At 43.5% G+C, this 14540-nt stretch overlaps 2 protein-coding genes across 3 annotated transcripts; one reads left to right on the top strand and one right to left on the bottom strand.

The window, feature by feature from the left end:
• Nucleotides 1-833: 833 nt before the first annotated feature.
• On the bottom strand, nucleotides 834-1569 carry LOC144937981 (heat shock protein beta-11-like). The gene has a single exon (XM_078865657.1). The coding sequence runs from the start codon at nucleotides 1526-1528 to the stop codon at nucleotides 887-889; it is 642 nt and encodes a 213-aa protein (XP_078721783.1). The 5' UTR covers nucleotides 1529-1569; the 3' UTR covers nucleotides 834-886.
• Nucleotides 1570-8630: 7061 nt separating this feature from the next.
• Nucleotides 8631-13882, top strand: LOC144944030 (ADP-ribosylation factor-like protein 4A). 2 transcript variants are annotated; one of them, XM_078872056.1, is made up of 3 exons: nucleotides 8631-9744; nucleotides 10519-10594; nucleotides 12857-13882. In XM_078872056.1, exon 3 carries the CDS (start codon nucleotides 12884-12886, stop codon nucleotides 13493-13495), a length of 612 nt encoding a protein of 203 aa, XP_078728182.1. In that variant the 5' UTR covers nucleotides 8631-9744; nucleotides 10519-10594; nucleotides 12857-12883; the 3' UTR covers nucleotides 13496-13882. The 2 variants fall into 2 exon arrangements, with proteins under 2 accessions (XP_078728182.1, XP_078728174.1); XM_078872048.1 differs by lacking the exon at nucleotides 10519-10594.
• The last annotated feature ends 658 nt before the right edge of the window (nucleotides 13883-14540 follow it).

The following is a 14540-nucleotide window of genomic DNA, read 5'->3' as shown; positions in this document are numbered from 1 at the left end:
AAATTGTTGTTGTGTTGGTATGCAGTTACACATTTAAACTGCACTGCATCATCTTCTATCTATAACTACTTTCAACCTTTGCATCTACAGTTGATGAGTGTAACTATTACACGTGCCAAACCAATGTAAAACATAACATCAGTATAACATACAATTTTAAAGATATCTTTACAGTTAAACAATCAATATGCATGCACATACACACACCATCTTATTGTAAAATACTGTTCTAATTTACAGACATTTACATTTTTAGGTGATGTGTGACAAAAATTGGACTCCATGTGGGATTTTAGGCAGTTTTAGTTTAAGGGTTAGGTATCTTAGTTGACACTAAACAATTATCATACAGCTTTGGAAATCAAGTCCCATTTCACAGTTGGTGAATGCTACCTCATAGTTGTTTAAAAATACTGTACACAAAATGCATATGCATCCGTAAATTGGCTGATTGAATTTCCGCTTTCTTAATATATACTTTATAATTTCTTCTTGTGGAAATGTATAATTGACAATTACTGTATTATATAAAATTGCATAATATTGAATACTGTAAATTGCATCAATACAGACATTTCATAATTGAAGACAATTATGTATCATTGATGTTATATTTAATCACATATTAACCTTCATGGTAAGTAGATTAAAACGCATACAGCAAAGTATTGTGCTGCACTAATTAAAAAACAATCACTTTTGAGTTGACTCAAAAACATTCGCTAACTTTTAACACAAAAAAGTACTATAAATATAAGATTTATGTTTCAAAGCTTTAATTTATATATGAGAGTATACATGAAATGTCTACTCTCATATACATATTAGATCATATGAGTCTATCTTGAACCCCAGATAGGTTATGAGACGGTAAAGTTGCCACGCATTATGCGCTGGTGGGGGTCTTGGCTGGGCTTCCATCAGCCGGGGTCCCAGCTGCCGCTGCTGCGATGGCAGGAGGTGCACGCTGCACCTCAATGGCCACCACCCTCTCATCCGCAGCAGGGAGGGCACGGCGCTGAGCCTTGATCTTCAGCTTCCCGTCGGTGGTCATGCTACAGCTCACGCTCTGCGGGTCCACGTCCCTGGGCAGCTGCATCTCCTCCCGGAACTCCTGGCAGCTGTGACGGTAGTTGCCGCTGCTGCCTTCTCCGCTCTTCACTTCGTGCCGTCCAGCCACCACCAGCTTGTCTCCAGACACCTTCACGGCCAGATCTTCCGGGGAGAACTGCTGCACGTCCAGGCATGCAACAAAGCCGTCTCCCTGTTCTTGTGGCGCTTCAATCTGGATCCTGCTTATGGGAGGCTGCTGCAGCATCTCAGGAAAGACACTTTTGGAGATCATTTGACTGCTGAGCTGTTCAACCCATTGGAATATTCTCTCCATCCTCTCTATTTCGCTGTTCATTTCACGCTGAAGCTGCTGGAACATGCTGTCTTCTCGTCCGGGGAGACTCAAAATTGGCCACCCGGCCCACAGTCTTTTCTCCAGGACATGCATAGGAGGGAAGAAAACATTCAAAGCCATCCTTGTCCTGGTGCAAACTGTGCTGCAAAAACCTTGCTTGAGCTCTGGAGCACTGCTTTGTCCCCTGTCAGCTGGCAGTGTTCTGCCCGAGCAGCTATAGTGGTCACTTTTATAGCTGTGCTGACAAGCAGGTGTCAGAGTCAGCTAGAAGTTTCCCGAATAATGACTGCATAGATGCCCTGCCAGGAAGTCAAGGTGACTCATGCTCGCATGGCTATGACACATTAGCTATTATGGGCACTAGCTAAGCAACTAGTTACAACTACAGTTATATCACATCTCCATATTACTGGTTTTATATTTACATCAGCCAATTTCATTAAACAAAAATACACACGCAAGTTTAATATTTATCTGTTTATAGTACTGTAAGTAGAGTGGAATGGTTGGTGCATTGTGCTCTGAGTTGATTCTTGGAGAAGGTTAGCATCAGCGGTAAGTGATATCTGACTCAGTCCTGTCCGCTTTCCCAACACCAGCCTGCACTGATCAGCATGGTGAAATATGGTCACCACATTGCCATGAACAAAACAGCATGGGGAGGCCTTCATCTAGCTGTGGCTTGACAATGAGTTGAACATTATTTTTAGCATAGCATTGTAAAGCAAAGCAATATTCTTACATATTACAATGGGCCATAAATAGCAGGGGTTGGCCAGTAAGTGCTAGATGTCAACCAAGTGAGTCACATTCTGAATCTGGATGCCATGTAAAGTATTCCGCAACAGGTGCAAAAAATGAAGATTATTTACAGCAGTGTTATTGTTGTGCATTCACATTTAAATCACTTATTTTAGCTTTCATGGACTGTAAAGAGCTGTGAAAGACCAGTTTACCTTCCATTGAATGGGACCAGTCATCGGTAGCGGCCATTGCCCTTCTCAGGGAATTTTTTTTTCTTCCCTCAGATTGATTATGTTTCATTAGGTAGTAATTTGGATACAATATCAGTCACATTATTTGCTGCACCAGTGGGTTTTACAGATGCATACTAGGGTAGCCCATTAGCGAACACACAATGTGTTAGAAGAGCAGCGTTGCATACAGTGAGGGGAAAACGTATTTGATCCCCTGCTGATTTTGTACGTTTGCCCACTGACAAAGACATGATCAGTCTATAATTTTAATGTTAGGTTTATTTGAACAGTGAGAGACAGAATAACAACAACAAAATCCAGAAAAACACATGTCAAAAATGTTATAAATTGATTTGCATTTTAATGAGGGAAATAACTATTTGATCCCCTCTCAATCATAAAGATTTCTGGCTCCCAGGTGTCTTTATACAGGTAACTAGCTGAGATTAGGTGCACACTCTTAAAGGGAGTGCTCCTAATCTCAGCTTGTTACCTGTATGAAAGACACCTGTTCACAGAAGCAATCAATCAATCAGATTCCAAACTCTCCACCATGGCCAAGACCAAAGAGCTCTCCAAGGATGTCAGGGACAAGATTGTAGACCTACACAAGGCTGGAATGGGCTACAAGACCATCGCCAAGAGCTTGGTGAGAAGGTGACAACAGTTGGTGCGATTATTCGCAAATGGAAGAAACACAAAAGAACTGCCAATCTTCCTCGGCCTGGGGCTCCATGCAAGATCTCACCTCGTGGAGTTGCAATGATCATGAGAACGGTGAGAAATCAGCCCAGAACTACACGGGAGGATCTTGTCAATGATCTCAAGGCAGCTGGGATCATAGTCACCAAGAAAACAGTTGCTAACACACTACGCCGTGAAGGACTGAAATCCTGCAGCACCCGCAAGGTCCCCCTGCTCAAGAAAGCACAAATACATGCCCATCTGAAGTTTGCCAATGAACATCTGAATGATTCAGAGGACAACTGGGTGAAAGTGTTGTGATCAGATGAGACAAAAATGGAGCTCTTTGGCATCAACTCAACTCGCCGTGTTTGGAGGAGGAGGAATGCTGCCTATGACCCCAAGAACACCATCCCCACCGTCAAACATGGAGGTGTGTTTTTCTGCTAAGGGGACAGGACAACTTCACCGCATCAAAGGGACGATGGACGGGGCCATGTACCGTCAAATCTTGGGTGAGAACCTCCTTCCCTCAGCCAGGGCATTGAAAATGGGTCGTGGATGGGTATTCCAGCATGACAATGACCCAAAACACACGACCAAGGCAACAAAGGAGTGGCTCAAGAAGAAGCACATTAAGATTCTGGAGTGGCCTAGCCAGTCTCCAGACCTTAATCCCATAGAAAATCTGTGGAGGGAGCTGAAGGTTCGAGTTGCCAAACGTCAGCCTCGAAACCTTAATGACTTGGAGAAGATCTGCATAGAGGAGTGGGACAAAATCCCTCCTGAGATGTGTGCAAACCTGGTGGCCAACTACAAGAAACGTCTGACCTCTGTGATTGCCAACAAGGGTTTTGCCACCAAGTACTAAGTCATGTTTTGCAGAGGGGTCAAATACTTATTTCCCTCATTATAATGCAAATCAATTTCTAACATTTTTGACATGCGTTTTTCTGAATTTTGTTGTTGTTATTCTGTCTCTCACTGTTCAAATAAACCTACCATTAAAATTATAGACTGATCATTTCTTTGTCAGTGGGCAAACGTACAAAATCAGCAGGGGATCACATACTGTTTTCCCTCACTGTACATGTATCATTGGAAGCATATAAAGCCAACATTTGCTTTGTAATTTCGCAGACCAGCCCAGAATGTGGCAATTGTCCGTTCGTGTTAGGCTTGTACCAAAATCAAGGGCACTACGATTTAAAAAACTAGTTTAAGATGATTTCCAAGGCCCAAATAATATCAACCTATTGTAGAAAGCACCACCTTCTTACAGTGAGCATTGGTTGTCCCATTCTTGGCTATAAAAATGGTCTCTCTAAAGCTTCAAGTTTTTCTAAAGTTGACAAAGATGTCCTCATAAATATCTGAGACAAATATTACCAATTATTATCATATGTCGACAAACATGCAAAGACAATACGTGTCAGCGAATCGTTTTGCTTCTGACATGTGCCAATTATTTAGAAAAATATATATATGTACAGTATGTTTTGTATTTTACTGGCTGCGATGTTAATTTTACAAATCCATATTGTGTACGTTATAGATTAAACATGTTGCATACATGTCATGTGTTTGCTATGTATGTGTCTAATACTCTGGACACCTTTGCAAATAAGATGTTCCATGTCAAGGGATTATCGAGGTAAAAATTGTTGCTGCCCTCATTCAATAGTGCAACTTCCATATTGGTCTGGTGGGAACCAATCTACAAATGTTAGCCACCACTGTAATAATACCAATACTGTACAATATAATTATATAATGTAGTACTTCATATGAAAGCACTACATTGTATTGTATAGCAACACAATAAACAATAACAACATGTCCACATGTCGGGATAATGCGAACACTCTTAAAATACATTCTATTAAATTCCAGCAGTAGGTGTGACAATCACACTTATACTGTAATTGACAGCGCGTTTATCACTCGTATCAGTGTAAATAAATGTGAGGCATGTATTGCAACAGTAGGACACGTGAGACATCTGGAAATGTTTCAATAAATATATCCATCCATGGCCCTGCCCGGTCACGCTTAACGGAAGCACATGACCGGTTATCAACGCACACACCAAAACGTCCCTTTCCCTCGCCTCTGCCACAATCCATTGGCAGGTGACTTCATTTATTTTTAAGCAATCAAACTTCCATATGAAAGATAATGATATTTGTGCTATTTTCTGTACTTATATATTTGCGACTCATCAGCAACCATGATGAATTCACTGCTAGAATGAAGGCCTCCCCAAGTCGTCACCATCCGTCCCTGTTTTGAAATGAAACAATCCAGCCAACACTTGCACACGAGCTGGCTTCATCGCTCCATCTGGTGGCAGCCATTCCTTCGCCAATATAATTTATTCTCCAGCATCTGTATTCCTGATGTGTCTAGCCTCAGCCCACTTTCCTTAACTATTGATATGTCTGGAAGTTGCGTTTGTTCCCTGAATCGTGTATTTCTCTTTCTGTCACCATACTTTTACGAATGCACCTATCATGCTTGTTCTTTCAAGCATGGATTTTTTTTGCCCAGGATTTTTCACCTGATGTTGGTGGGGTGGGGGGCAGCCTAAAACATATCTGGAACACCACGCCTGTCACCGGACGTCCGAAACGTGCCGTATGTCTCTCAAGTCCGTAGTCCGTGCAAGACACATCTGTTCAGACTTGCCTTCCCATTAAAAAAGTGAAATGTAAAATAAAAACTCTCTTTACTTTCCATTGATTTTATTTGTATTTACCACTCAACTTTCTCGTGCTATTCGTTTCAAACGGTTGCACTTAATTTTGCGCGCGGTTGCAATTTACTCTTCTCAGTCGATGTTAGCAACTGAGTGCATGGTGGGTTTCTTTTATCATTCCTGTTGCTCTATGCCCCCTGTATCATTCCCATTCCGCTGTAATGGGCACTGATGCCTACTTTATTGAGGCGATATTGGCACGTAAAATAAAGATTGATTGTTTGCACATGCTTTTGCTCAAGAAGAAGAGGTCTCATACTTATAAAAAATCGTATAATTTATGTATCTGGGAATGTAATCAATTTATAATCTTCCACAGCAATTAATACGTCTTAAAGTGCACAAACCCCACGTTTTCTGAAGAAAACAACCCAACTGTACTGTGCTTGTATACAAATGTGAGATCAAACTATAACTTGATGTTCTGTAAATCGATCCATAATGCATTCATTAAAAAAATGTTTTGAGACACTTGTGGAGATTGGTTTCGTCCACTTTTGTTGCTGATAAAAGTTAAGAACGTCACAAAAAGGTGAAAAGTTGCACAAGTGTGCAGTACACAGATGATCCACTCGAGGGCATCAGATTCCCACGCGCACGTGGGAATCCGTGAGCTCACAACAACAACCGCCATTCGCCACTCAGTGGCGGTGACGTCACCAAGGCGCTTGTGCCAGGCTAGGTGCACTTTGAGGCCACGTGAAGTGTCGAAGGCTCGCTGGTAGTAGATAACGGGATAGACCCAGCTAGCATAGGTTGACTGAGATGACTGGCAGATGCACCCACCTTTGGCCCTACTGTGCCAACTTTTAGCAACTCCAACACAGGTCATCTTGGCCCAGGGCACACAGCCTCTTTAGTGTGGGTTGGGCCCCTACTGGGCATCTGTGAAAAAAATGCTTTATAGCTCATCGGATTCCTCCAGTATAAATAAATATTCAGATTTTGAAATAATCATTAGATACAATACAGTAAATAACTTATTTTAAAAGCATTGCACTGATATAAGTGATGATACAATAGACACTGCATGAACAATATACATTGCAGTACTGCATGCAATTAATTGTTAACAATAATTCATTATATTGGTGTGCAAGTGCCAGGTGGATTGCGTCTCAGATGTGTGAGGGTGGAGGGAGCTTGGGGAGGCCTTCATCAGTGGGTTGGCCATGGCTGATGTTTATGACAATCATGATTTACATTAGAATGTCAACGACACGACTGCAACAATAGTCGTCATTTTAAAACAATGTAATCGTATTTACTGAAATACTATCATTATATGCAGTGATAAAAATAATGTACATCACACTGAAGTTTGACAGCTGTCACGTAAACTATCGATATGGTATTTTATAACTATAATCAGTAGCATGCGTTACTATTATAGGATTTTCTTTAGAACCGATGTTTGTCTTTAGTTTGTTATCAATTCCCCCGCACATCCGATTTGCAAAGTTGGCTATGGGAATATGGATTTTCCACCACTGGGTCAGAGTCACCCTCTGCTTGCTTGAGCGAGAAGACACCGGGTGAAAAACGAGACTATAGTGGCGTACGGGTTGGTGGACCACACAGGGATGGAGCCATCGTGTGCATCAGTACAGAAAGTAGGATGTTGAGAGCTTTTTGTAGTTTCAGTGTTATATCCCACGCAGGCTCATCCAGGCACTCCAGGTGCATCGATGCGGTTGAGTGGCTAATGGGGCTCAGCCAACCTGGAGGAATACAATCCTGATTCTAGCCGCTGTTTGGTTGAACCGGGTGGTGCTCAAATGTTGTGAATAACCGATCCCATCTCAAGTCAAATTCTGAATGGCTAAAGATGTGTGCTGGGCAAAAAAATTGATTGCCGTATTGACATTTGGCAGAGCCCCCTGTAGAGAGCATGAATGGGCCCTACCATGTTTGAAGTGACTCTGTGACCAATGGTGTCATCATCACCATCACCAGGGTGTTGTGAGTCTCTGGTAGCTGAATTTAAAGTTGTCACGTTCTGACCTGCCCTTACTGGACATCTGTGGAGAAGAGATGTATAGCTCATCGGATTCCTCCAGTATCAATCAAGATTATGAGTTCTAGAAGGCATGTCTCATATGGCACAGACATTGAATAATTCGTGAGAGTGATTAGTGATACAATGACATCTATACTTATGCAGTTCTTTCGACCGTGCATTTACCAAGGAACCTTCTGAGCATCTCAGTGGCCCACTGGGCCCATTATATGAGTGTCAAATTGCAGAACAGTACTTTATTATTTTATCTTTCAACATAACGGACTGGGCATGGTCGGGAGGTCTTTATGGAGTGATAATTGAACTGAAATGTGTTTAAAATTCGCGTTCCAGAAACGGCATCCCAGTAATACAGCAGTGTATACTGTTACTATATACACACAAATACATGTGGGAATATTATATGATAATGCTGTCTGTAATTTATATTGTAAACGTGCATTGTTCCAGTAGTATTGATAGGGCAATACAGTGGTGCATGTACAGTATTTATGTTGAACTTATTTCGCACCGTACGTAATCAATCGGTAGAAGCTGTATCGTACGGTCACACTACTATTACTTTTGCCATATTATTGTTACAATATTATAATTATTTTATATAATAATTATAATACTGTAATAATGGCCCCCCCCCCCTCAACATCGAATCGTCTGGTAACCGGGGCAACGCGTTCACGCGGACCAATGGGAGGCGGCGCTGGCTGTGACGTCACGAGGAGGGCGTTCTCCCCTCCCCCCCGCGGTATAAAAGCGCGGGGGCGCACGGCGCGCGCGCGCACTGCGGCGCCAGCGCGTGGCAGTACATCCCGGAGCACGTGGCCTGCCGGATACACACAGTGTCTAACACACAGACAGTGTCTAACTCACAGACAGACTGTCTAACACAGACAGACTGTCTAACACACACAGTGTCTATACACACAGAGTCTACTACACACAGCATACACACACAGATAGTGTCTACACACACACACATCCCGCGTGTCTAACACACACACAGCATATATACACACCCCTAGTATATACTGCACACACACAGAGCACCTGTACACACACACACCCCTAGTGTCTAACACACCCCTAGTGTCTAACACACACAGAACCTACCTCATGTACACACAGCACCTACAGTGTCTACGACACATTCCCAGCACCTATCTTCTACGCACGCACACACTATCTACTACTACACGTACAGCACCGAGTATATCTTACCCACAGCAGGGACATCATATCCTACGTGTACAGCATAGATATACACAGTAGCTATTACACATACAGCACCCACACATACCAAGTTCCTCTCATCTGCACACATTATCCTATTTATTATCCTCTACACCTCATAGATTAATATAAAACACACAACTCCTGCTGTTGCACACATTTCGCCGACTATACACGTTGGGCATCTATAAATACCCGGCACCGCCTCTAACAATTACCGTGGGCTCACCAGGGACTGCATCTTCCCCACTACCTCGCAGGGACCTGCAAACCTTCGACTCTCAACTCATGTGCCAGCCTCACCAGCAATCAAAGCAAGATCTCTGTACCACCAGCCCAGCAAGTCGTTCTTGACTCTTCCTGCTGGTGGAGAGAGAGCGTCTGCCAGAAGCACTCACAACATCTCCTGCCCCAGCATTACTGCAGGAGCAACAAGGACATCATCATCATCTTGGCCACGATCCTGAAGCGACCTCAAGGATATCAACATCATCAGCAGCAGCATCTTCATCCTTTGGGAAAAGCAGGGACGGCAAGAATACCACCACCACCACCATCATCACCCTGATCCTGTGGGACCAGCATCTCTCTCCATGTCCTCCCCGCCTCGCTGACCACCATCCTCCTTCTCCAGAGCACCGTGCTACCGGGACACCCTTCCCCTGCTGTAGGTTCCAGCACAACAAGCAGCCCCACATGGTACACGGGACAGGCTGTAGTAGGGGCAAGTGCTGTTAGCTTCTCATACACACGCCTAGGGGCTTATAGCAACGTGTTGCGCACACGCGTAAGAGTCGCATGGATGAATGTGCACGCTGAAATGCGCACGTGTGACACACAATGCGTAGCGGTGCTTCTAGCTGCCATAATTGCTTTAATTTACACCGACATACGTGCATGTACGACTTGACACGTGCAGTACTTGCGTCTACGTACGGTGCGAAAGAAATTCGGCATACCGTAGTCTAAAATGCCCACGTATAGCCCGTGCACTTTAGGGCACACCAAGACCCGTTCACGTGGGATGTGTCGGTGTACACTCTGTACCTGTATTCTGTCAGATAGGGCGTAGAGTGACATTCCACGTGTAGTCATCTGTTACGATTGATTGGCATAATAAGGGGTACATTGGTAGTACACAATAGCACATTGGCATATGCCCACGGTCTGTGGCTCACGCGGTGACACTGCTGGACACGGCCACGCTCACATCATCTCCATTCCACCCCCAGTGCTGCTCTGCATCAACTTCGTTGCTGTGGTTGTCACCATTACAATTGCAGGAGTGTTTGTGACCACCACCAACACCATCATCTTCATCAATGATGCATCTCTGACCGTGCTGCCGCATGTGCGGTGCACACACACACACGTGAAATGATGTTTTCGAGGTGTTAGTGTGGTGGATGTGTGGTGAGCTGATGGCTTCACTCATCCTCAGGTGACAACAGAGTCTCGTCTGGTGGCCCCGGGGAGATTCCCCTCGACTCCTAGAGGACCTTGGCAAGGGAGAATAGGTGAATACGGAACACGGATTTCTATTGTTCTCTTACTCCAGCTAGGGGCCACGATTTGCCTTGCTGACAAATCTGGCTGTCGCCTAATGAAGCTGGTTGTAATTACTGGCGAAACGTCGTACTCGGATTGTAAATGTTGTGGCTTGGCTCTCCAACACACCGGTGTGCTGTACTAGTGACGAATTGGCCACGTTCTGTTTACGTGACAACCCTTACTAGTTGGCTGTGTTGGGTGGTGGCGAGTTTTAACGACACATTTATATATTTATGCGATCTAACCCAAAAAAACCCCTCTCTTATGGATAACTTCTGAGTGTGACGTGTTGTTGACAGGGCGCCCTGAGGTTGCACTATTGGCCGAGGAGATCTATCACAAGTCAGAGCAGATGTCTTTGCAGCTCGGAGAGATAATGTCCTAATGAGATCTATTCCAAAGGCACCAACATGCCCCCCTAGGGAGGCACCTTGCGAACAAACAGGACAATCAGGTTTCCAAGGGGCTCGGGATATTATTTTGAGAATGCTTCGGCGATTGGATATGAAACACGTACATTTATACAGAAAGGGTCTCACTTGCGATGTTGGGATATTGTCTTTGTTCATCGGGGTCTTCCCTGTTAATGCTTCTTTTCTTTCCAGCAGACGCCCCGTGGAGTCGAGTTGTACTCGGCACAGATGTGTACAAACTCCGGGCTCTATGCCAAGTCCTGTCCCGCATGGGTTCCTCGTGTAACCGAAAGAGTGCACAATGCCCTGCGTTGTTGTACCGAAAAATAACGCATGCAGATTGGATAAACCCCATGCATTTAATCGTGAATGGTGTTACTGTGCTTCGGTTTGATGCCATGGCCCTTGATGAAATATCTCCCTTGTGACTCCTCTAAACGCTGGTATATCTCTGTAGCTGCTATTTTCATCCAGTGGCATTACGAGGTCGGCTTATAAAAGGCCAGCTGGAAAATGTTGTCTTTTTTGACCTGTGTGTGGATTGGATCCTCAATGTATGTTTTTAATAATACGTGCCAACTCCAGGTGACATCGTTTTAGTGAACAACGAAGTCTTCTTAATAAATGCTGGACCTGAAAAAAAAGCCTTTTGCCAAGCCACTGTAGTATGAGCAATGTTCATGCAGGTCGTGATGGTTATTTGACCATACTTTACCATACTGGCCAGTGTGGGGTTGGTGAAGGTGGGGAGCATAGACTTGTACGCATAGTACAGGTCGTGATGCTTTTTTGACCATACTTCACCATACTGGTCAGTGTTGGGTTGGTGAAGGTGGGGAGCATAGACTTGTAAGCTTAGTACAAAACAATGAATTGTGTTGCACTGCCCGTTGCTGCCCACAATGTAATCCTGCATTGTTAAATCCTGGCCTAGATTATAAAAATAGGAATTGTATTCCTGTATAACCGTTAAGTGCGCTCTGTGTAAACTGGATAATAAGCTTAGATTATTAGACAGTTTGAGATTGATAATGGTTATGATCTCTTTGCTGTGAGTAAACATTTCTCACTTGTTAAATAAGACGGCTAGTGTCCCCCTACATTTTGCCCCTAAGCAAAACAGACATTGGTTTGCCAATGAGCTCTTTAGCTGGATAAAGGTTATTGTATTTTCCAACAACGGAAGTCAACTCATAAACTAAAATGTTCTGTTAACAACAATCTTACAGAGTGGTTAGTGGGGAAGTGCTCGGGGGAGGTAGAGCAAATACTGGCAGCCTGAGTGACGAGTGTTGACCACGTGGGTAGGTCTAAAGTCCATAGTGACAGCCCTAAGTTTTGTTGACCAAGCAAGCTTTTAAAAACAAGATTTGGAGTGCTGTTCTCACCCTTAAAATTGTAAACGGACACATCTGTGTAAACGAGATGTCCTGATTGCACAACCCGATGTCTGTACTCCTGACATCTTGTAAAATTTCAGTGTTGAACTTAGGAAACAAAGCAACACTTTCATTTGTGTTTTTGTAGCCGTTCCGTGTTTGGAATGGCTCCTTTCCTGGCAGCAGCAGCTGATTCCAGATGGAAGCTACCAAAAACCTGTCAAGGATGACCTCAAATACGATGTGGCCATATAGCTGCTGTTGTTCATGTTCTAGATTTAAAAACTCCCCATAATTTATGAAAATTTATCTTTAATATTTATTACCATTATTCAAGCCCTCATGTCCATGGCATAGACATTTGTTCAATAGAGAAAAATATGGAGAGTTTAATTTCACATCAAAATGTTTCCCTTTTTGCCTTCTCCCTTCCCAGGAGTGGGAGTGAACGACTGTCACGGCCATGGGGAATGGTCTTTCAGGCGATAACCCAGTGCTGGCGAACTTCCCAAGCTTCCAGCCGCTGCATGTGGCCATAATTGGCCTGGACTCTGCAGGGAAGACTACGTTGCTCTGCCGCCTTAAGCTTCATGATTTTGTGCACACGGCACCGACCATCGGCTTCAACACGGAGCGGCTGCGTGTAACCCTGGGACAGGGCAGGGTGGCCAACTTCCACTTTTGGGATGTTGGCGGCCAGGAGAAGGTGCGGCCACTCTGGAAATCGTACACACGCTGCGCCGACGGCATCGTGTTTGTCACGGACGCGTCCGACCCTGAGCGTCTCGAGGAGGCCCGCACGGAGCTGCATCGCATCGCACGGACGCCAGAGTGCCAGGGTGTGCCATTCCTTGTCGTTGCCAACAAGCAGGACCTACCCGATGCCTTGCCCCCTCATCAGCTGGAGAAGCTTCTAACCCTGACTGATCTGGGTCCCACCATACTGTGGCACATACAGCCCGTGTGTGCTGTCACAGGACAGGGTGTCTACGAGGGACTTGATAAGCTCTACGAGATGATCCTGAAGAGGAGGAAAGTGGTCAAGTGGCAGAAGAAAAATAATAATAAGCGGTAAAGACCGCTTGTGGTGGTCTGCAAGAAGGACTCCTTATTTTTTAATCACTGATTTAGGCAGTGTTGGCAAAGAAGTAACTTTAAATCCTGTTTGTTTGGATGCAGTTTTTGTTTGTTCATGGTCAGCACAACAGACTGGAATTGTGCGTAAAGATGAACTGTTACAGATGATATTGTTGTGGCCAAACTTCTAATGTGGGAAAGCATTTTGTTGTTGTGGTTTGAAACCTTTGGCCCCTTGGTTAATACAATAAGTGCACAGCTCATTTTTTTAAAAACGCATTGTTTACATGGAGTCTGTAACATCAACAATTTTAAAGCTACCGTACTTCTTTTCTTAAACTAAAAAGTGCTTTATAGTTTTTTAGGATTGTTTAAAAAGTACAAATTTGGAAAATAAAAATAAACGTTATTGCATGTACAATAGCAGCACTCTTTAAAGTTATTACGTTGTTTATTACTGTATTGAGGCTTTTTTTTTACATTTCCTGTTAATATTGTTACACAATGACGGAACATCTGTAAGAGTAGAGCTAGAGTACATATTTAATAGTACGTTTAGTTGAAAATGATTTAAAAAAATAAAACATTACAAGTGCAGGTTTCCATTGGTGTACCATTTTTGAAATTAAACTTGGGTATCATACCGCATGCAACATTTCCATACACAATCAGGGCAGTAGGCTATGTAAACTGTTTTGGATGAAAGGGCATGCTCATAGTCCAATATATCTTGCTTGATAAGCATATAGAATTGTGATAGCAGATTCTTAAAATCTATGGCTTATTTGCTATATGTTATTGCTAAAAGTTATTTGTTTACAGCTATTTTTAAAACATTACAGGCAAGTGCTCTCATGATTTGCCAATTCATTGTCTATTCAAGAAGGCAGAATGACGAAGATCGTTCATTTGTTTTTAGTGCAACGTGTGACTACATAAGCGCACCTTTTGTCTCCGAGATCTGAAAAGACAACACCGTGATCTAAATCTAGGGTTGGGTTGTTTCAAGCAGTTTATAAACTGTTCAGCTAATGCAGTGCTCT

This window comes from Lampetra fluviatilis, chromosome 2 (genome assembly GCF_964198595.1).
Source record: "Lampetra fluviatilis chromosome 2, kcLamFluv1.1, whole genome shotgun sequence".
Lineage (NCBI taxonomy): Eukaryota > Metazoa > Chordata > Hyperoartia > Petromyzontiformes > Petromyzontidae > Lampetra > Lampetra fluviatilis.
This window is presented reverse-complemented; position numbering and strand designations above follow the sequence as displayed.